The sequence below is a fragment of the Taurulus bubalis genome (genome assembly GCF_910589615.1).
Source record: "Taurulus bubalis genome assembly, chromosome: 2".
Taxonomy (NCBI): Eukaryota; Metazoa; Chordata; class Actinopteri; order Perciformes; family Cottidae; genus Taurulus; species Taurulus bubalis.
In genome coordinates this window covers 32,604,659-32,625,309 of record NC_136590.1, presented here as the reverse complement: position 1 = coordinate 32,625,309, position 20,651 = coordinate 32,604,659, and the positions used below count along the sequence as shown (strand labels likewise).

The following is a 20,651-nucleotide window of genomic DNA, read 5'->3' as shown; positions in this document are numbered from 1 at the left end:
TCGTTGCTGCAGCTCCTCCATTGGCAAGTGAGCACAGAATTGACAAGCGGCTTACGAGTTATTCATTTTCTTGTTATCTTTATTTGTTGACTGTTGGACACTGAAGACAAAATGGGAGTAGGACCACACAGCAAACGTGTGCAGGGCACAACAATTGTTATAGCTTTGCATATGTGCAGGGATAAACCCAATAGCGACAGTTCTCAGAGGGAAAAGCCTACATGAAATACAACAAACAAAATCACCTGAGCCTTGTATGATACAACAGTATAGCCTTGTGTGTAATTGATGGTGTGAGAGCATTACATTGGTTACATATAATCTCACTTTTTGTGGCACAACATGAACAGTGACAAGCAGCAGACTTCCAGTCCGTTCCATTATCCGAACCGCTTATCCTATTTAGGGTCACGGGGGACGCTGGAGCTGATCCCAGCTGACATTGTGTGAAGGCGAGGGAACCCACTACCCACGCTGCCGTGGGTTCTGCTGGAGAGAACGTGCAAACTCCACACAGTCTTTACACCAATTCAGCTATGTGGTCGTGTATTATTTGAAGGTAGTGTGATGGGTTATGGACCAAAATGAAGAAATCATAATATAGTAGCACACTTGCAAACAGTTCCAGAATAGCTACAGTTGAACTTCGTATCGCATAGATATCAACAATAAAGGTTAGATGTTTACAGATTAGCCATATTAGTGGACCCTGCATTACTGGCTTCTCTTGAAATTATGTAAAATAAATTAGACTCACTTGTTAAAATGTGTTTACGCAAACAAGTAGTTTAAACGTGAGAATTTAGATGCAATATTTTACAATACAGCATACATTAAGCAAAAATGACTGTGACTTAATATTGTTTTTACTAGTATGAAGTAAATTATACTAAAGAAGGTTTTATAGTATAGGACGTGTAACAGCCTCATCAACCTCACACCCCACTGAGAGAAAATGGCCTGCCATTAATGTGATCTGCAGAAAAGCACTTTATATACTGGAAATTCCTTCTATTAAATGGATGCAAACCCTTGTTATCTTTCCACACATTCACAGGCTCGGACACTAACAAATGCATGCACACTGTTTTAATGTCTAATAAGTACAAAGGCTTTATTTCTGACCTTCCACACCCTCTTCAGTAAAGTCTCCATAAAGAGGATTCATGGGTGTTATTTTGTTGGTTCATGCCTGCTGAAATGATTGTGCCCTGTGCGTCTCTCAGCTGTATTAGTTGAGTGTAATGAATCACACTCTCTTGTAAGTGTCTGGATTAAGCACATATGGGATTTATACAGTCTTCTTCCATTACCCGTCTGCCCACTGGGCTGCCTGGCATTTGTGTGTCCGCACACTGTGTGTGTGTGTGTGTGTGTGTGTGTGTGTGTGTGTGTGTGTGTGTGTGTGTGTGTGTGTGTGTGTGTGTGTGTGTGTGTGTGTGTGTGTGTGTGTGTGTGTGTGTGTGTGTGTGTGTGTGTGTGTGTGTGTGTGTGTCTATATTTGTATGTATTTTGCATACAAGTAAGTGCATGCAGCATTTACATTTTTGGGCATTCACATTTTTTCTTACCGGAAAGAGCAGCAGTAAAAAGCTGCATTGGACATCAAATTCAACAGTTGATGCTCTCTGCAGGTCATTCCATATCACACCAGTGTTCGGTCTTGGGGGTCTATTTCATGGCATTTCCAGTGCAGAACTCTGGGATTGGAAATAAAAAAGAAGCCAAAAAATCTGTTATTATGAGAAAAGCAAAAGGATACTACTGAGGCCCCAGAATTGTGTTGTCGTTTTGGATTGTTGTGAATGTGTGTGTGCTTTGGGAGTTGTCTTGCTGAATGTGGCAAATTCAGATGCACATGCTGATGGGAGCACTGAAATGGTGAGCGTTTCCAAAGTGCCACTGGCAGTGTGAGAAAAGAAATACGTCTCAGCTGCAAACGCCTTTGAGCACAGTAGGTTTCAGATTAACTGTCCTTGCTGCCTGTTGGAAAGAAGAAGAAGAAGAAGAAGAAGAAGAAGAAGAAGAAGAAGAAGAAGAAGAAGAAGAAGAAGGAAAGCGCGCAGTTGCTGAAAAATACAACCTTTTTTTGCATAATTTGCTTTGTTACAATTAGTTGAAAAATATATCTTTCTGTTTGTAATTATTAATATGTTTTACACAGTTCAACATATACCTTCTTTAAAGATTATGGTTGACGCAACATACATAAACACAATACAATTTCAAGTGATTAAAATTAAAACGTTTTTATACGTTTTCTTTGGAAACACGTCCTGAAAGGTTTTCTTAGTTTATACTAAGAAAACATTTCAGGACGTGTTTCCAAAGAAAATGATAGGTCTATATAATATCTTATTTATTGCAGTCTATTGAAAAAAATAGACATAGATAACACTTTTTTTTTTTTATTGATGTCATACAGAATAGATTAATATCATAGACTTACGTGGGCAACTGTCAAAAAAATCAGCAGAATCTATAATGTTTGTTGTCTGTTTTTTGTATGCCCGCATGTGCATATGTTGCATTTCAAAGAGTGTCAGTTACATCTTCTATTAAAGTCAGCCACAGAGCATTAGCATAAACATTTAGTTTTTTCAAAGACAAATGCGACAACTGACTCCATTACAATCCTTTGAGTGGTGCCGGTTTTGCTGCTGTTGTTGTTTAATGTCAGAGCCGAGGCTCACCTCTAAGACGTTTAGTCAGATGAAAGAGACTCCTCTTGTCTTCCGTCCTCTCGAAGGTGCTCCTATGGCTGTGAAGAGTTGTTTGAATTTCAAATAAGTAATTGTCCCGAAAGTATCCAATTTTGTCCTTTCCATCACTTACCACTGAGGGACTTAAGCTTCAACAGTGAGAGAGAGATGAGCACTGGGCAAGAGGGATTCTCTCCCGTATAAGATTCAAAAGAGGCTAATATCTCTTTACAAATTACTCTTTTGGTTTCATTGTAATTCAAGAACTGATAATAGCTTTATTTCCTGGATGGAGAAATTTTGCAACGAGGCATAATTACAATGTATTCGTTATTCCCGTACGAGAAAAAACCCCAATGTGTAATTACTTTCCAGGCTAAATTTGCTGGCCTAATTAGTGGACTCATCATGTGTGAGCAGTGACTAAGGTATGACATTTAAATAATTTATTCAACACGGTTACTGCAATTTTCTAACCCTTTTTTTATCCCAATTCTTTTCCAAACACCCACATCAGTATTTTCATTTCCAACCTACACAGTACTCTTTTTACCCTGCCCGTACTGCTGCAGGTGGGTGTGCCACATACACACATACAGACGTACACATACAGTGTGTCTGTGTCAGATGCCGAGGAGCACTGAACAAGCCAGGATTCTGCGCCTTGGGAGTGAGAACATATGGCTCTTGATCCCTTTGTCGTGGTTTACCTGTATGTAAAAGTGTTATAAAGTATTTGCCTATTCAGCAAGCATTTGGTAGATCCGAATGCATTTTAGCGATGTCCAAAATGTGGCTACTGCAGCGGACATAGCTATTGGCAGATATTGAAATGAAACATTCTGTACATATTTCTCAGATGGGGTGTCAAGGGTTACTACATCAAGGTGCTGGTCATTCTGTCGTAGCAAAGAGAATCTGGTGCTCTGCAAGATAAAACAGTGACACACAAGACAGTGGGTCATGGGTTTATTTTTAGTTTGATTGCATTTTTTATTCAGTCTTGACTGACTGACATCAGGAAATCAGAGTCACATGTATTGGTTCATTAGCACAATAAAGTATCTGCAGCTTTTGGATGTACGAGTCTTGCCGGGTGTACCTGTGGTGGATATCTCTGCCTAGACTGTGTCATCTGCAGATTTATTAAATCTGTTTAAACATTAAGATTAGTGTTCTGGGTGAACAGTTAACGGCCAACTGCTCGGTTTTAGGCCCCCAAGCTGCTAAATATAAAGCTATTCGCGTCCTCAGATGTCAAATATTCAGCTGTCTGAATCAATTTGCTGGCTGTTTGTGGTTGTGGGAGTGTGTGTTTAAGTGTGTATGTAGGTGCACATATACGAGTGTGCATGGGAAATGCCAAGCATTCCACCTATCCAATATGCACCCATGAAAGCTTTGATGCATTCAGAATATCTGTGCCTGAGCAATTTAGGGGATAGGCTTTTAAAAGTTTTCCAAAGTAAATAACAAAATAAGAAATGCTTGACAGACTTTTTATTAAACAGATAGCAGAACTTTCTCTCAAAACGTAATCTTAGCAGGAAAGTTAAACTTTTGAGACAGCTGTCTTTTTTATTATTTAATTCCTGGAAGAGTGCCTCTATGAAACATCCTTTCATATCGGCCTGAAGATTGATACGGTGTTCTTTCTGATAGAAAAAAACTTGACTGTAAATCTCCAAAGATCCCTAACAAGTCCCCTCTCCCCAAGACAAGCACCATAAAACATGAGAAAAAGAAGAGGAGGGAAATGGAGACGGCATATAGGCCTTGGTGGGATAAAGGGGAGGAATTAAGGAGGCATTTTACGAGAGCTTTCAGACGCAGTTATCACCTCTGAAAGACACAGGCAAACTTTGCTTTGACCTTGAGCATTCTGCGTCGGCTTTCTTTGTCGCCCCTCTTTGCATATGTCTGTTTTGAGTACAACATTTAGCTTTTGATTAAAAATTCTTACTTTGCATTATAAACATTCTTACTTTGCATTATATTTGGAGGCTGCAGTCAGGTATGATAATTAAGCAGAAATCTATATCGTAGTCATTGTCTGTGTGTGCCGCCTGTGGAACAAAGAAACCGGTGTCAGCTTTGTTTCTTCTGCTGTACAACTGTAAAGCAGGTTGGGGTGAGAAAGAAACTACATTGTCAAATGAAGCGATATATCCAGTTATTACTGCGTTTATTAGTAGAGCAACTTATCATCTGTGAGGTGGAGAAAAATACCTGAGTCAAATGGGAATAATTAGCTCACACTTAGTCGTACACAGAGGCTTAGTGGCTTTTTCTTTCGGAAGAACGTTCTGGAGCACCAAGAAAAGAAACCATATTTTATAATTGAATTCAGGATTTGTTTTTATTGAAACAAAAATGTGGCTTTACAAACACTGTCCACTGTCTTTCGACCAAATTTCAAAGTCATTTTTGAAGGATAGTTGTAGTGGGAATCCTAGAAAAGACCAATGTTCTTGCTAGAGGGGGAAATGTATAGCTATGCAAAACACAAGAGGGTTCATAGGCAAGAGCTGTCTCCTCACTGACCTGCTTCTCACAAGGACTTAATGAAGCAGGGCTGGTGGAGGTGTCCCACTGAACTTGGCATGGCAGGTAGAAACTGATGAAAGGAAATCATTTCTGTCACAGGAATCTCCACATCTCCACAAGCCAATTACCGTGTATGGAGTATGGCACATTTTACATTCTAAAAAGCTGGTGTGCCTTTGGAAAGGCATAACAGGTAATGGAGGTTGAGGAACGGCAGAGATACAGAATATACATTGAACTATTCAATAAACATTGCATTATGTGGCCTTTCTCCCACTCTCTCGCTCTCTCTCACACACACACACACACACACACACACACACACACACACACACACACACACACACACACACACACACATACATACATACATAAGCAGACAAGCTCAAGTCTCCAGATGGGGTGTTGACAAAAAAAAGAGAACAGTCGCATCCAGACACAGGCAGCTGAATGTATATTCTGTAATGTGCTCTTTTCTCATTATAAATGTGTGTCACTTGAATGAGCAAACACCTGCCGAGGTTCTATACGGATACATACTGTCCCTGGATAGACGAAGGGACAGGGAGAGGGGGAGGGGAGGTTAGTGGAGAGCCCGGGAGAGGAGAGGGCAGGAGGGAGAAAAGGTAAAGGAAATAAAAGGACGAAGTGAAATGTGCAAACATGATAGGTGTAAAGTGAGTGAGTTTAGAGTCATGACTATTTGCTTATGCATGCACTCTGTATGCCTATACTATAACCGCATGCTTAATGTTCAAATGTAATTACCTGCCACCCATACACATGCCCGCAAACGCTTTGTTTACTCACCCGCTGCTTTTAATGATGGAGACTAGCTGTGGAAAACTGCACGGTATGCAGCCAATGTGCTGTGTGTCAACACCATAATGCACATATATCAACACAGTGATGTGTAGCAATTTCAGTGAGGCTCTGGCAACATACTGATGAGTCACAAAACCATCAGCTATTTTTTGTGATAATCATAATAATTATATGTTTCCCCATGTTGAGCTGGAAAAATGTTTTTGGAGCCTAAAGGCACTTCCACACCTGTAGTTTGGTTTCTTTGCTCTTTGAGCTGTTGTGGGACTCAAAAACCAAGTGGACATTTGTGGAGCCCTAAGGCATCTTGCATAGTGATTAGAATGAATTCCAGGCATTCCCTGAATGCACCACTATGTCGTTTTTTGTGTTGTTGTTTTTTTTACCGTGCTCGTGGTGCATTCATGGGATGTCAAATAGTTACAGCACAGTTTTTCTGTGCAATATTGGAAACCAAAAAGCAAAGCAGGATGTTTAGAGAAATATAATCAGACATCTTCTTTGTGGAAAAAAAAGGGAGAAGAAATGGTTTGGTGGAAATTTCCTGAGACATTTTTTTTATTTTATTAGCCTCTTACTCATTAATGGTTCAAAGATTATGATTGAATGTAACATCATACTTTCAATAAGACTGTTTTACCGGCTGAAGTAACATCTTCCCCCAGGAATAAAATGTCACTTTTAATTTAAAAGAAACATGTTTGACCTTCTCTCCGTGCGGATTCTCTCTCTCACTTCTCCTTTTCAAAGATACGTCTTTCTTCTCATCCTTTACCGAGTTCTTTTAGATTACTTTTCCCCTCTCTGTTGTGCGCCTTTCTGAATATGTAGTTTGGGAATAGAGAGCCTTGTGACTTCGGTGTTATAGCCGTTTACTCTCTATTATCTGATCGGTCATGGCTTCATTCAGGGGAACCTCAACACGGCCTCCGAGCCGAGGGTCATAAGCCCTCATAATAAGATGAGCAATCTTCTTGCCTCCACTGGGTTTCTGAATATGAACCTGCATCGGCGTCGGTAAACTGCGTCTCAAAGTACTGTGTATTTGTTCTGCCGAGATTAAGGAAATCAAATGTATGAAAGACCACTCTATTGCTGTCTCTCTCTCCCCAACACACGCTGTATGCTCTGTGTACTTCAGCAGAGATGTATTGACCATTTGTTGCAGAAGCAAATCAAACATTGATGCTGACAAGTGCTGCTTTGCTTTCTGTCTCTTTTTCGTACAGGGAGAAATGCAGATAAAGGCTAAATGAGCCAAAAATGTATGTGTAATAAAAGTCTGCCACCCTTTGTTGTTTTCGACAATAACATCCTCCATGAAGACATTCAGGACTGACGGCAGTCATAGTGTCTAATGGATGGCAGCTGCGGTGCCTTCACAGACAAATAGCAAAGGACACATTCCTCTCGTCTGCTCGCTCCGTCGATATCCAACCTTTCACTGGCGTAGAAAGAGAAGAGGGAGGTTCACAAGAGGTGGAGAGGTGTGTGTGTGTGTGTGTGTGTGTGTGTGTGTGTGTGTGTGTGTGTGTGTGTGTGTGTGTGTGTGTGTGTGTGTGCGTGCGTGCGTGCGTGCATGCGTGTTCACTGCTTATTATTGCATGTTTTTTTAAGACCTCCAACAGATGTATAGTCTACATTTGTAAAATCTTGCAAGTGTACACATGACCAAATATTAGTTTTGATGTGTTAAATAGTTTATTAAAATGTGTATGTCCAATGTAAACTAAGTGCAAATAGGCTTTAAGACTATTAAAACTCTAACAATTCAAAGACAAAGCCATTAATGTGAGACTTTGTTTTTATGGTTTTATTAATTAAATTAAATTTTATTTAAATTAAATATTTTGTATAGCATCGTTACCAGTTATATCACTATTTCACGGTTATGCAACACCCCTTTCATGTTTTTAGGGGTTTTCTTTTTTTAAATCCATCCTTCCAGGGGGATCAGGATGTTCCTGCTTTTTTGGCATCTAGATTATCCTGATCTCCGCCTGTAACCCCCGACATTTTTAGAAACAACACACTAAATCCAGATTCTAATTTGAATGATCACAATATTCAGACTATTATCATTTTAGAATCTGTGTTCATCAACATACAGGTGATAAAAGGAAGATTTGATATTACCAGTTTTTCCATCCAGTTGTTCAGCCAAGTTTTGTTTAAATTTGGCTCTCTCATTTTAAATGCGGATGCAATGTCATCACAGCATTTGAGGTCATTTGAGTTCTCATTACCTTGCTTAACTAGACCAACAAGTCAAAGAACTCTCTATCTATCCAGTCCCCTCAGTCTCACACAAACAACTTCCCAGAATGGGCTGTTGAAGAGAGGGAAGGAAGAAAGTAGAGCTACATCGCGACAGCCAGCCAGTCAACCACAGTAGATGTATTTTCTGACATTCGCCTGCTCATACTTCCTTGCCCAAAGCAAATAAGACAGCAGTTGAAAAGAAGCATTGTTTAACTCGTACACATTCACAGGTTAGTGGAGCTGCCTGAGTCGACAGAATGAGGTCTGTGGGGGTAGGAGGAAGGAGAGAAAGTGACAGAAAGAAATACGGAGGCAAAGAGAATCTATTCTTTGTGTAGAATCAGTGCAAAAAATATATTCTTTGTCTTAGTTTATTCTTTGATGAGACAAGGTTTATATATCTGTGTGCATATATTCTGAATTAAATAACTATCTTCTTAGTACAGGACTCACCTTTAACTGAACTGGCAGTGCGTTAAACTACATCTAATTTGTTGGTCTTGCATTGATGGCGATGTGTACTTGTACACACACACACACACACACACACACACACACACACACACACACACACACACACAGAAACAGGAATGTACTGTCACCAGTGACAAACCTAAAGATATGTCATGTGCTCATATCAACGTGTCATGCCTGCTCAGGCTCAGTACACAGCCTGTCGAGATAACCGGTGTTGTGAGGGACAGCAGGGACAGAACAAATGCAATAATAAACGAGAGAGAACAGCTGTCGTTTAGCCAAACTGATTACAACTCTACTGCCATTTAGTGTAGGTGTTTAGTGTGGAGCCGGCAAAGCTATCCGTCCCTTGGCAGACCAAATGACACGAGGTGGTGTGCTCGCTCGCTGATATTTCTCTACATTTGTCAGTTCCATGATCATTGCAGCAATGCATGCACAGACTCTGTAAACCGAATGCAGCTGATCTGCCAAACACCTTCTTCACAGTCACCTCAAGGGTTATAGACATTTACCAGTGACGGACAAATTACAGCCATTCGTGGGTAAAACACATCTATAAGACTGGGCCCTGTGGCAAAACCATTCATTCATGCAAGTTACTTAAAGTTAATTTCAAAGTTAATTGACTGTTAATGTAATTTACTTTGTAGGTACATTTTTTGTATAGATTGTTGTTTCATATAGAGTAAACTAATTAAGGTTTGTGTTGTAGTTGTTTTTTTTTAAGTTACATTATTGTTTTGGAAACTTTGGGAAAGAGACTTTTTTTGTAATACTGACTGACAGCCTGAGGATTTTGAAATACAGTTTCAGTTCTTTAGATGCCTCTTTTATTGTTGCTCACCATTCAGCCAGCCACTCTTTAAAGTGCTCTACAAACAGACTGTCTAATGGCCTTTACCCTTCAAATCTTTGTATTAACAAAACCAGCGTGCTTTACTTTTGATGTGATTTTACCCAAATTACCATAAGATAAGAATATTCTTTCATGTAGCCTCATGTTAAAGAAAATATAAACAAATGTGCAAAAATTATCACCAATAATCTTTTCTGCTGAACCCAAACAGTCGCACACACACACACGCTGCACTTGAATGAGGTGTTCTCTGAGTCACTTTGATGGAGAGCTGTTCCTATTAAATATGGGTTGTAGAAAGGTGTTGTACTTGCAAAAGGAAGGCTTGCATAAATCTCTTCTGCAGCCAAGGCCACAGACACAGAATGGATTCACTTTTTATCGCACTCAACGATCCACATATAGTTTTTTTAAAGTAGAAATCAGCCTTTTGGGTGGTTTTGTATATCACAATGCACCCCGTTGGATACAACGGGCATGAATCATGTCATGTTCAAGGTATTACCAATTTCTGAAAACTTGCTCCCTCTGTATCCCAGACATGAAGTATAAAGTCTACTTTGAAGACCATGGAGTATCTTTCAACAAGCCATCCAATTTCAGCGAATCCATTTCAACTCTCACATCTTGCCAAATTCTCATTTGGCCTTTTTCCCAGCCTGTTATTGCAATATTGATTTCCATTCCTGTTATGTCTTTTGGAAGATTACATTTTCATATAAGTAAAATATCTACGAGAATTTCCACCACAAAATAATTTGTGTGTTTCAATATAGAGGTTCATCGACCTGTACATTTTCCGATTCAACAGGAAGTACAGTTGAAATGCATTTACATCTATTGATATATATACCACTTACACACCACAGCTTGGTTTGGCTACCTCAAGTACTATTTGTATGTCAACGTATAGAATGGGAATGAGCCTTACATATTTTGGCACTACCAATATCCATAGTATACCACCAAGTTTAGCATTTCAAAAATTGAGAAAAATTGCATATCCGAGTGTGTAAATAATGCCAAAATCTGAATTTTCAGATGCATGTTTGTAGTATTATGTTTGGATATGATTCATGTGTGTGGTTAACATGGCACTGTTTTGTTTTTTTAACACTATCCACATCATACAAAACAATACAATCATACAACAGCAGGTTAGCATACCTCATAGTTCCACACAGTTTCTATTTTGTTATGTTTACTAACTCCCTCTCCGTCTCTGTCTGTCTCTCTCTCCAGCTTTAAGGGACAACAGGATTGAGCTGGTGCATGCGTCATGGTCAGAGTTGACCATTAGCATCAGTGATGTCACGCTGACGGATGAAGGCATGTACACCTGTTCTCTCTTCACCATGCCTGTCAGAACAGCCAAAGCCTACATGACGGTTCTAGGTAAGTACCAATGTCATATTATGTGTAGTATTTAATTCCTGCTTCATGGAAATGTTAATTTATGAATTCACTGTTACTTAGAATCAGTCTGTCATAACAAAGCTCAAGCTTCTTTAAGCTCAACCTTTCCAGCCTGGTTCACCATAGTTAAGAAAGTCCTACATTTCCCATAATTATCTTGAAGCACAGGTGTTGCTTTCAGCTATGGATTATACATTTCTAGGGAAAGCAAAGTTGTTAGATAGTAAGAAGAAAGGGGCAAAGAAAAAGTTATTTGGCTCACTTATTCACTTTGCTTGTGGCAGCAATGCCTTAAAGTCTACGTAAGCTATTGTTTGTGATATTGTGCATGTTGTCGACTTTGAAAAGCTTATTGACATTCTATTGTTGTAATATTTCCCCTGTGCTTTTCAATTATACGATAGACCCAAACATAAGATGGGCCCAGTAATGGAAGGTATAGTGCATCGCCAATCGCTGTAGTTTGTGCAAACGTGTTAGGTTTCAATGAAATTAGGTGGACAGTTAGGCCATGGGCCAAGGGAAAACTGAGTAGTTTTTAAACGAAAAAGAAACTCTGGCACAGGTTTATTTTACTATCTGCATTACATTTTGTGTCTGTGCTAATCATTATTACTAAAATAGCACCTCTAGACAATTGTGCAAAACTTGGTGGAGGTTAAGCTTTGAATACTTTCTGGTTATGTTTTTTGGTAAATATTTAAATTTAAACAATTAATGGTTATGTCTTTTGTTTTTTTCCCTTCAAGACAAATACAAATTACTAATTGACAGTGGTTACAAATAGTCTGTTGTTTATGCCAGCCTCTGCCGACAAATAAAAACATACTGTTGGGCCCTCTAGTAATGTTTCTGTTGTGATCATCGCCCCTCACAAACATTGTCTCATTTCCTGCCACTGAGCTTATTATCTTGCCAATTAGTTTTCGCTAATGTTAATAGATGTCCTAGTGCACTCCAGGACCATTAGCAGGCTCTCTGTGTTAACAAGCATTCATAGAATTAGAGACATTAAGAGGAACTGCTCAATAAGGATATGGAGAAAATTATTTTGCAATACTGAACAATAGTTAATGGTGCAAGCCCGGAAACAGGGAGATTTATTAAACATACAAAATGTTCTGTGAATGGCCTGGGTTATCTGCCACTGCTTCAGTACAGTGTGCTGGGAATGAAAACAAGAAAACATTGAAAATTATTTGGACAGAATATTAAATGGAAATGAGCCTCAAATTCAGATCTTCTCAACATACATTTATGAATAAATATAAATGTGTTTATCTATTAGCACACACACAATGTCTAAAACAATATAAATATGATTCAAAAATAAATTACATTGATTTGAAGTATGAAATAATGAAATGTGAACTCTTGTGTATAAAAATAGTAATGGTATAACGTAACTGATGAGGCAGTGCTTTGATTTAACTCCTTAACATGCTAACACTCTCACAATGACGCTAACAGGATCTCGTTCTGCAGATATAGTTAAAATTTATCATGTTCACCATTTTAGTTAATTGTCTTTGCATGCTAGCGTTTCATAATTTAACTAAACATGTAGAACAGCTGAAGCTAATAGGAATGACATTAGTTTTGGTTATAAAATAAACCACTGGAAATATTATATATATAAAGAAAATAATATAGGTAAAGGTAATAGGTGCATAATACGAGATTGGGAGCATTTCTATTGATCTCAACATTCTCTGCCAAACGTGCTAACAGCGCATACAACGTCAAAGGTGCTGACAGAGCTAACACCAGGGGCAACTGTCATCTAGGGCTTTATCAGTTGTAATTGCCATATCAAAAAGCAGTGCAGAGCGGCGGCCATCAGCTAATCAGTGGGGTACACTCACATGCACTAAAAGCATGCACAGCCCAGATATATAAACAAAGCAATGAGAAACTCTAATTGCAACAAACTCAGAAGGAGAGAAACTTCCTTCTCTGCTCAGGTAGGCGTTAGTCCTCGATATCGTTATGCTGCGTTCACACCAAAAGAGTTGTGAATTTTCGCAACGCTTTTTCGCCAGACTTTACTCGCTCGACTTTATGTGGTTAATTTGCTTTTTTCGCTGCAGAAAGAGGGCACGGCTTATTTCCGTGGCTTTACTCCGTGAAAACACTTACCTTTTCCGCCATTCACCATTGAAATAACCACTAGTTCTGCTTTATACTCCAGTGCTCCTTCAGGTGGACGAGCAGCAGTTTGATTCAGCAACGGCAGGGCGGCGGTGACGACGGGCGGAGCTTCTCAACACTGATTGGCTTTCGCAACTCAGCGTCAGGCGAACTTTTCGCCCGAATTGACATGTAATCTACTCGCGCAAATATTTCGCAACTCTTTTGGTGTGAACGCAGCATTAGACAGCAAATAGTTGTTCGCTGCTATATTAATGTTCAGAATGTCATATATTGCTCCTTTAAGGGGTCACCAAAATTATTACATTTCATCCTGAGGGGCACATCTGTGAGAGAGACATTTCACATCTTATGGCGGCGCGAGTGAAAGTCAGGGAATCACCAAAGTCATTAGAATTCATCCATTGGGGACCCATAAATTTCTCTACAAGATTTCATGGCAATCCATCCAATTGGTATTTCTGGACCAAAGTGCAGCTAGCCCTCAGTTATTTTTCTTAGTAGTAATAGGAGCTGACTTTTTTTTTCTTAACGAAATGAACCTTTTTGCACTTGGTATTAAATGCGCAAATGATCATAGAAACAAACACACCCGCGACCCTTTACATTTACACACACATACAAACAGAAAGAAGGATTAGCAGCCTCTAACCAACCAAGGGGAACGTGACTGTATAAAATTAACATTGTATTTGATCTGTTCTCTTTCAATCTTGAGGAAAAAACATCAAACACGTTTCTGAGTCAAGCCACTTAATCATTCACATACTTATACATGCATTACTTAGTTAGATGTAGAGACACTTCACACACTTGAAACCTATGCATTCAAAAAACGTGCATAGAAAAACTTCAAGGATTTAGTTAGTTGAGGAGGGAAGATTTGTATTTACCAAGCGGCCGCCATTGTTAGGATTGTGTATGCAGTCTGTTTGGGATGGTAAACAGAAAACAGGAGTCTGGTAATAAACCTTACTGGAGGTGGTGAGACAGACAAGGCCAGAGTCAGTCAATGGCATTGACTGACAGACCTTTCAGACTCTCAGCCTGAGGCAGACTTATTGCTCATTACCATTCGAAGGGCAGCCTCTATACACTTAAAACACTCATTATGTGAAAGGCCAGTAATTAACATTTTCTTTACAACCTTGTGGCCTCTTCTGTGACCACAAGCCTTTGCTTACTCACATCCACACACACACAAACAAAAACTAATTTGTCAATTTACACCTTGTGGTATTTAGCTGGATATTTAATGATTTAAGTACTATTTCTATAGTAGAAAATAGCAGTGAAAAGTGTTCGAATCTGTGACCATACCAAGCAAAACCCTATTCACCTGTGGTGTAATTGCGTTGAGGCAGAAATAGATATTTCACAACCTGGCCAAAGAAAATCTGCACAACTTGATACCATTGGTGTCAAATTGAGTTTTTGCAAAAATAAATCGTACATTTTAAAGTTTAATGCAATCTGGTGCGATTGGGGCAAAATTGAGAGGCTAAATCTAAGAAGAATGTTGTGCTCTTATAAATAATGACCTGATTTAATCATAAATGCATTTGTTGATACAACTAGCGGTATGTAAAAAATATGCTTATTTGTAATTTTGGTGACTGACCCTTGAAGATGGTCAAGTGCTTAGAGAGACCACTGTGTCTGAAAGAATCCTACCTGAAGCATTATCGGGCAAGACACTGCTCAGGGATGCTGCTCGGTAGTCTGCTGTCTAATCTGTCTGCAGGAGCGCAGAATTTCCAATAAGGCATAACAATAATATTGTTGCATAATGACATACCGCTGTGTGTGAATTAGTTCCATCGCTGTAATTTCCCGTTCCATCCTTCAGGTGTGCCAGAGAAGCCAGAGATCGATGGCCTGACGAAGCCTGCAATGGAGGGGGACCACATCACTCTTACCTGCATGACTCAGGGCAGCAAGCCCGCTGCGGACCTGCGCTGGTTCAGGAATGAAAAGGAGGTCAAAGGTATGTAACATCTACACCTGCGTTTACATCTGCATCACTGCTTTGGGTACACAAGCACATGTGTAATGTCATTAGGGCTGTCCCCTCCTAGTCGTTTACTTTAGTTGATAAGTCGCTTCTTTTTTTCCTTTTTTCATGCCGAATTACTTATTTCCAAGAAACTGAAATCATTGAATCATTTAGTCGTCAAAATCGTATGACTGTTAGTCGACTAAGAATGTATTTGGTCAAGGACAGACCTAAATGTTTTCACCATAGTTATTCTAAAGCATGACAAATTTTATATTTAGAAATAAAATCAAAGCTGTTCCGTATTAATTGGACTACATATTTGTAATTGTTCATTTGATTAATGAAGCAGTTAAGTTCCTTACTGTAGTTTTAAAAATATTAATTTAATAATTATGTGATGTTAATGTGTGTGTATTTCCAGTACCATGCTATAGATTCCCTTTTCGGTTAAACCATTCCATTAAGCCCACAATCTCCACTGTGTTGTCAGACACTAAAAACTATTGATTATCACATTTCAGCTTTGCTCAGACCAACAGAGAGCAAATGTACCAGAAAATATGAATTTGTATTTGAGAATACATCAAAAGTCTTTTTCATAAAACTGGTATCATGAAACTGCTGCAGCGGATGTCTCAACAGTGTAGTATTTTTCTGAACAAGTTGTTTCTAATAGAGCGGATTCAGCAAGTGTCCTTTGGCCTGAGACCGATACATTACCTTCCTTGTTATCAGAGAGCAGTTCTAAATCACACTGACTGGAATACACACCTCATTTCTACTCAGACCTGCTCTGTTGTACATTGGCTTTGTAATTGTTTGAACGGGAGAGAGCGAGAGAATGAGAACAAATATTGAAGAAATGAGAGATAGGGACATGAAATGATGAGATGAGCTCTTTGAGGAACAGAGAAACAGATGTGGTTCTGTATCAAATAAAATGCAAAACCCAGCGGGGAGGACCGTCACAGATCATCAGCACAGTGGCAGAAGTTTTTTTACAAAGGTCTTCATGCTGCTTCACAAAGTAGATTGAAGTCAGATAACAAAATGCAAATCAGCCTTTTCTAATTTAAATGACTGCATGTGTAAACAAAGAGAGAGGATTGAGAATCACAGATTTAATTTTTTTTATTACTGCCATAAACAATACTGGTTTGGAAAGGCACTGTCAAAGTCTTTGAGTAAGCCCAATAGATCACTGAAACTCAGTAGTGAGAATAACAAGTAGCCAGGTGTTGCACATCCTAAATGTAAATTTGCATTGAATTATTTAAACAAATATGATTATGTATTATTATTATTATTATTATTATGAAACGGAACAGTTGAGTCTCTATAACAATCCTCACACTTGTATGTTCTATAAACAATACTTGTATTAATATTTCGCTCATTAAATACGTTTACGAGTAGTTCCTCAAGTTGCATATTGGTTGTTTTAAATTTTCTAATCACCATGTTTATGTAATGTGTGTATATATATATTACAGTACTTTGTCACTCCACTTTACAGTTCTTATTGTGTCTTGTTGCTCTTCTGAGGAACATGAAGCTTATGGAAGAATATATACACTAATTAGCAGAGTGAGTATTTTTCCTTACAGGCTTATTGTGTCTCTGTGGGTGATTATGGCTTCTCCCAGTGGCCCACTGCTGAAAGAAGAGCTCCCTGTAAGGCAAATGGAAACCTAGCAGGACATAATGTTCTTCCAATTTGCCACAGAAAGTTAACAGGTAGTCAGAGATATCCTTAGTGGTTTGGAATGAAGGTAGTCTCAAGAGGATACGCCTTCTCATTAAGGTCAGATGCTGTAATTCTCTCCTCAACTTGGCACACTACTCCCTTTAATTTGGGTCTTGTACAATTTCCTATCAGTATATTATTCACTGTGACAAGGTTGTAGTTCTTTGCCCAGAAAGGACACGAATAATGCCTTCAGGTGTTTCCCTTTTGTTTAAATGTATTCTGTCCTGCATATTTTAACATTGTTAAAATTAATTTTAAAGATGGCAGTTTTTACATATGTAATGAAAACATCCACATTGTGAAGTAATTTTTCTTTTTTTGTCAAAGACATTTTGGTAACATTGTCACAAAACAGAGAGCAGAACCTTGATACTTTAGGTACAAATCTCACATTAGAAGATGCTTGTCAGATCTGCTATTGGACTAGTCAAGAATTTCAATCGAAGGTGATGTTTCGGTCCTCGCTGAATTCACTGAAAAGCTCTCTGGGTGTGTGCCACTACACCCTTTCTACCCCGGCATAAGACCAGACAACTCAGCCTGCTATCTCACATTAGGGTTTACTGGGTTCAAGATAAGCAAGCAGATAAGCCGAAATCAATGCTGGTTTTGCACACAGTTTCAAGCGGATATCATGCTGTCTTTCCATTTGATTAACTGTAGTTGAGAGATAATATTGAATTTCTCTCATCACGCCTATTCAGACTTCCTCAGAACATCCTCTGCGCTTAAAAGAAAAAAAATCTCACACTTTGCCTCCTGACAGAGTAAAGACAAAATCACAATCTGTTTTTTAATTCCCCAATTGATCACCTCTGATCAAATCTCTCATCACACCTTAGTGGCTAACCATGTCACCACTATCTTTTTTATTACACCATAAAAAATATTGGTTTCAAAGGTGAAGGACACATTGATCCCTTGATTAATACCCTGCCTCTCGTGACAAGAAGGAGTCTGTTTTTAATTAGCAGTTTGTCAATCAGTGTGATGCATTTGTCAGACATATTCAGGATGTATTTAGTTTCAAGAACCAATCAGTTCTCCAGAATGTAGTTGATGCTTTTACACACATTAATGCTTTTCTGCCAATACTTGGTCAAGTGTTTTGTATTAATAGGAAGGTGTGACTTTTTTTTCCACATTTAAAACGAACAATATAAATAAATATGAAAGAAAGAAAACACAAAGAGAAACGCAGGTTAATACAAAATGTATGTTTGCATGTGAAGGTGTATACGAGTGCAACTGAAGTGTTCATCATCCTGACAGGATCAGGGTGTGTTCAATGTGAAAAGCCATCTGATTGTGGGCAACCATGCTGGGAATAAATGACAATTGTGACATATTGGTGTGGGATCTGGGGGAATAGAGAAGATTATATTACCGGCAGGGCCATTGGAGCGGTCCATCACCCATTCGCATGCAAGTTAACGGACACCCTATGCTAAGTGTGTGTGTGTATATATGTATGTGTGTGAGCAAAACAGACAGATGGAGCAGACAGCCTGCATGTAAGGACATAAGCTTGTGTGTGAGGAACGGAATCCAATATTCTTATTTCTCAGTCTCTTTGTCCCTCAGATCCCCTCAGTCCCCACCCAGTAATGATATATTTCTATCTCAGTTACACACCATAACCCAGAGAGACCTCTGCCAATATCACCACATGTAGCACTTGTTTACACACCACTGAACCAGAGGGAGCAGTGTGGAGACCAAGCAAGGCAGATGAAATGAATATTTATTTCAAATAAGGGTGGGGATGTTCGCTATCGGACTAGTGTTATCGTACTCCCTGACCTAAACTGTAGAGGTTATTGCTTCATCATGTTACGCGATAACTCTATTCCAACGGGGCTTAAGGAAGAAAACACAAAGCTCTGATTCAAATTCGCTCACGGTCATGTCCCTATTCTGTTGTCAAAGTTGTTAGTCAAGGACAAGAAAACTATTACTGCAGACATAACTTTCACTATTTTAGGTCGTCTGCTGACTTTTCAGTATGCTATCACTCAAGTCTGCCTGCACACTGAAGAGTTGAATAGTGACTGAACAACCTTTTCCAATTGTGCTGGCTCTTTCTTCATTGATGGGTAATTGTCCTTGACTACTTTGAGTGAGAACAGAATAAGTTGTCCATTAATTATTCTAAGGTTTGCTATGGAAAGAACTATCGAGGAGAGTGAATAGGCAATAGCTCCGGGAGCTTATTTCAAAGAGGAGGATGTTGAAGTTGATGACACTGCTAGTGACTTTGTGAACACTAAAATAAGAATTAAGTTCAGGAAATGAAAGTAATCTTCCACTTAAAAGAGGAATATATTTTCAGTCATTTCAACAGTGTTCGACAACGCTGCACACTACTTAAAAAGTCTGTGTTGGGACTGCATTTATACTATCCAGCTCTCTGGGGTACGGTGGATCAATGACCATTAAAGATGTAATTTCAAGATGGCTCCTGCAAGTCACAGTGGCATGAATAAAAGATCTCACACACACAAAAATGCATATTCCCTCTCTATATCCTGTATGCATGTGTCGCACAAGCACAACTTCTGTTCTGTTGAAAGCTGTTGCTATGTTGATTAACATCAAGGCCTGGGTTCAGCTAAAGTAAAGCTCTCTAGTTTTATATTATTTACATCTCTTAGCCGCGTCACAATTTTAATTGATATAGTTTTTGTCAAACTTTTCAACCACAAGATAGGTCAAATGAAGAGCAGAAATATCTTGAGCATGAATATCATACACCTCCTCTACTGTCTTTTCTTTCTCCTTAAACTTGTTTCACCTTGATTTAATATGCCGAGGTTGAGGTGTCCCTAACTTATCCTCTTTCTCTGGCATCATAAGAATGTGTGATCGGGTTAACAGAGTTAGACTTGAGCACTGTGGAGAAAGAAGATAAGATCAGGTTGCTACCCCCACTGTCTATGTCCATTAAGAGCAACATCCTGGAGGTGGAGCACCTGTCCAGTTTTAAATGCCAAGGCACCAAGACCTATCTGACCTCTCCTTTTGAGGGCCGTAGAAAACCTGCCTTCAGTCTCCACAGCAGACATTGCTGAGCTGTAAATGCTCAGAGAGTTTCATGTCAGAAAAGGACATTATGACGGGTCTGCCAGGCACTGATACCATAGAATCTCAAAAGTGCTCCCTGGTCATAGTCACCCGTCAGTTAGGTGCAGAGTCAAACTGGGAAGACAGCTCAGCCAGCAGACTCCCTAACGCTGCCGGGTAGCCAGAATATGTGAGAAGACGGTGGATGGTACAATGTATCATCTCCACACCTCACTGGAGCTGGAGCCTGCTGTGTATTAGTGCTCTTAAAAGTTTAGCCATAGCTATTGCTGCGCAGCTCAGCTGACAGACAAATGAAAGCACGCAGACGAGGTAGTTATCTGGCAACATTTTATTTTATGTTTGCATTGTGAATTCTATTGCATCTAAATGAGTGTTTTGTACTGTTATATATTTTTGCTTATCCTCACCCTCACCCACAGGCAATTCACAGGCAAATTGTTTTAAATCTCCGATGGGATGCAGTTCAGGGTATGTTGAGTCAGCCCTCGGACCCCTGCTGCCAGGATTAGTCAGCTCCCTTGCTGTTGTTGATGATTCTTCCGCTTCCCCAGCAGCCCCCCCCCCCCCCTCCCACCC

General features: G+C 39.3%; 1 protein-coding gene across 1 annotated transcript in view; it reads left to right on the top strand.

Annotated features, from left to right (window-relative positions):
* Positions 1-20,651, top strand: part of LOC306753337 (cell adhesion molecule 2-like) — a gene marked incomplete at both ends in the record, with an annotated part of 189,283 nt that overhangs the window by 143,535 nt on the left and 25,097 nt on the right. Inside the window, 2 exons of the mRNA XM_079237209.1 lie at positions 10,915-11,067; positions 15,089-15,226. Of these exons, the coding sequence (XP_079093335.1) occupies positions 10,915-11,067; positions 15,089-15,226 (291 nt within the window). The remainder of the gene's footprint in view (positions 1-10,914; positions 11,068-15,088; positions 15,227-20,651) is intronic.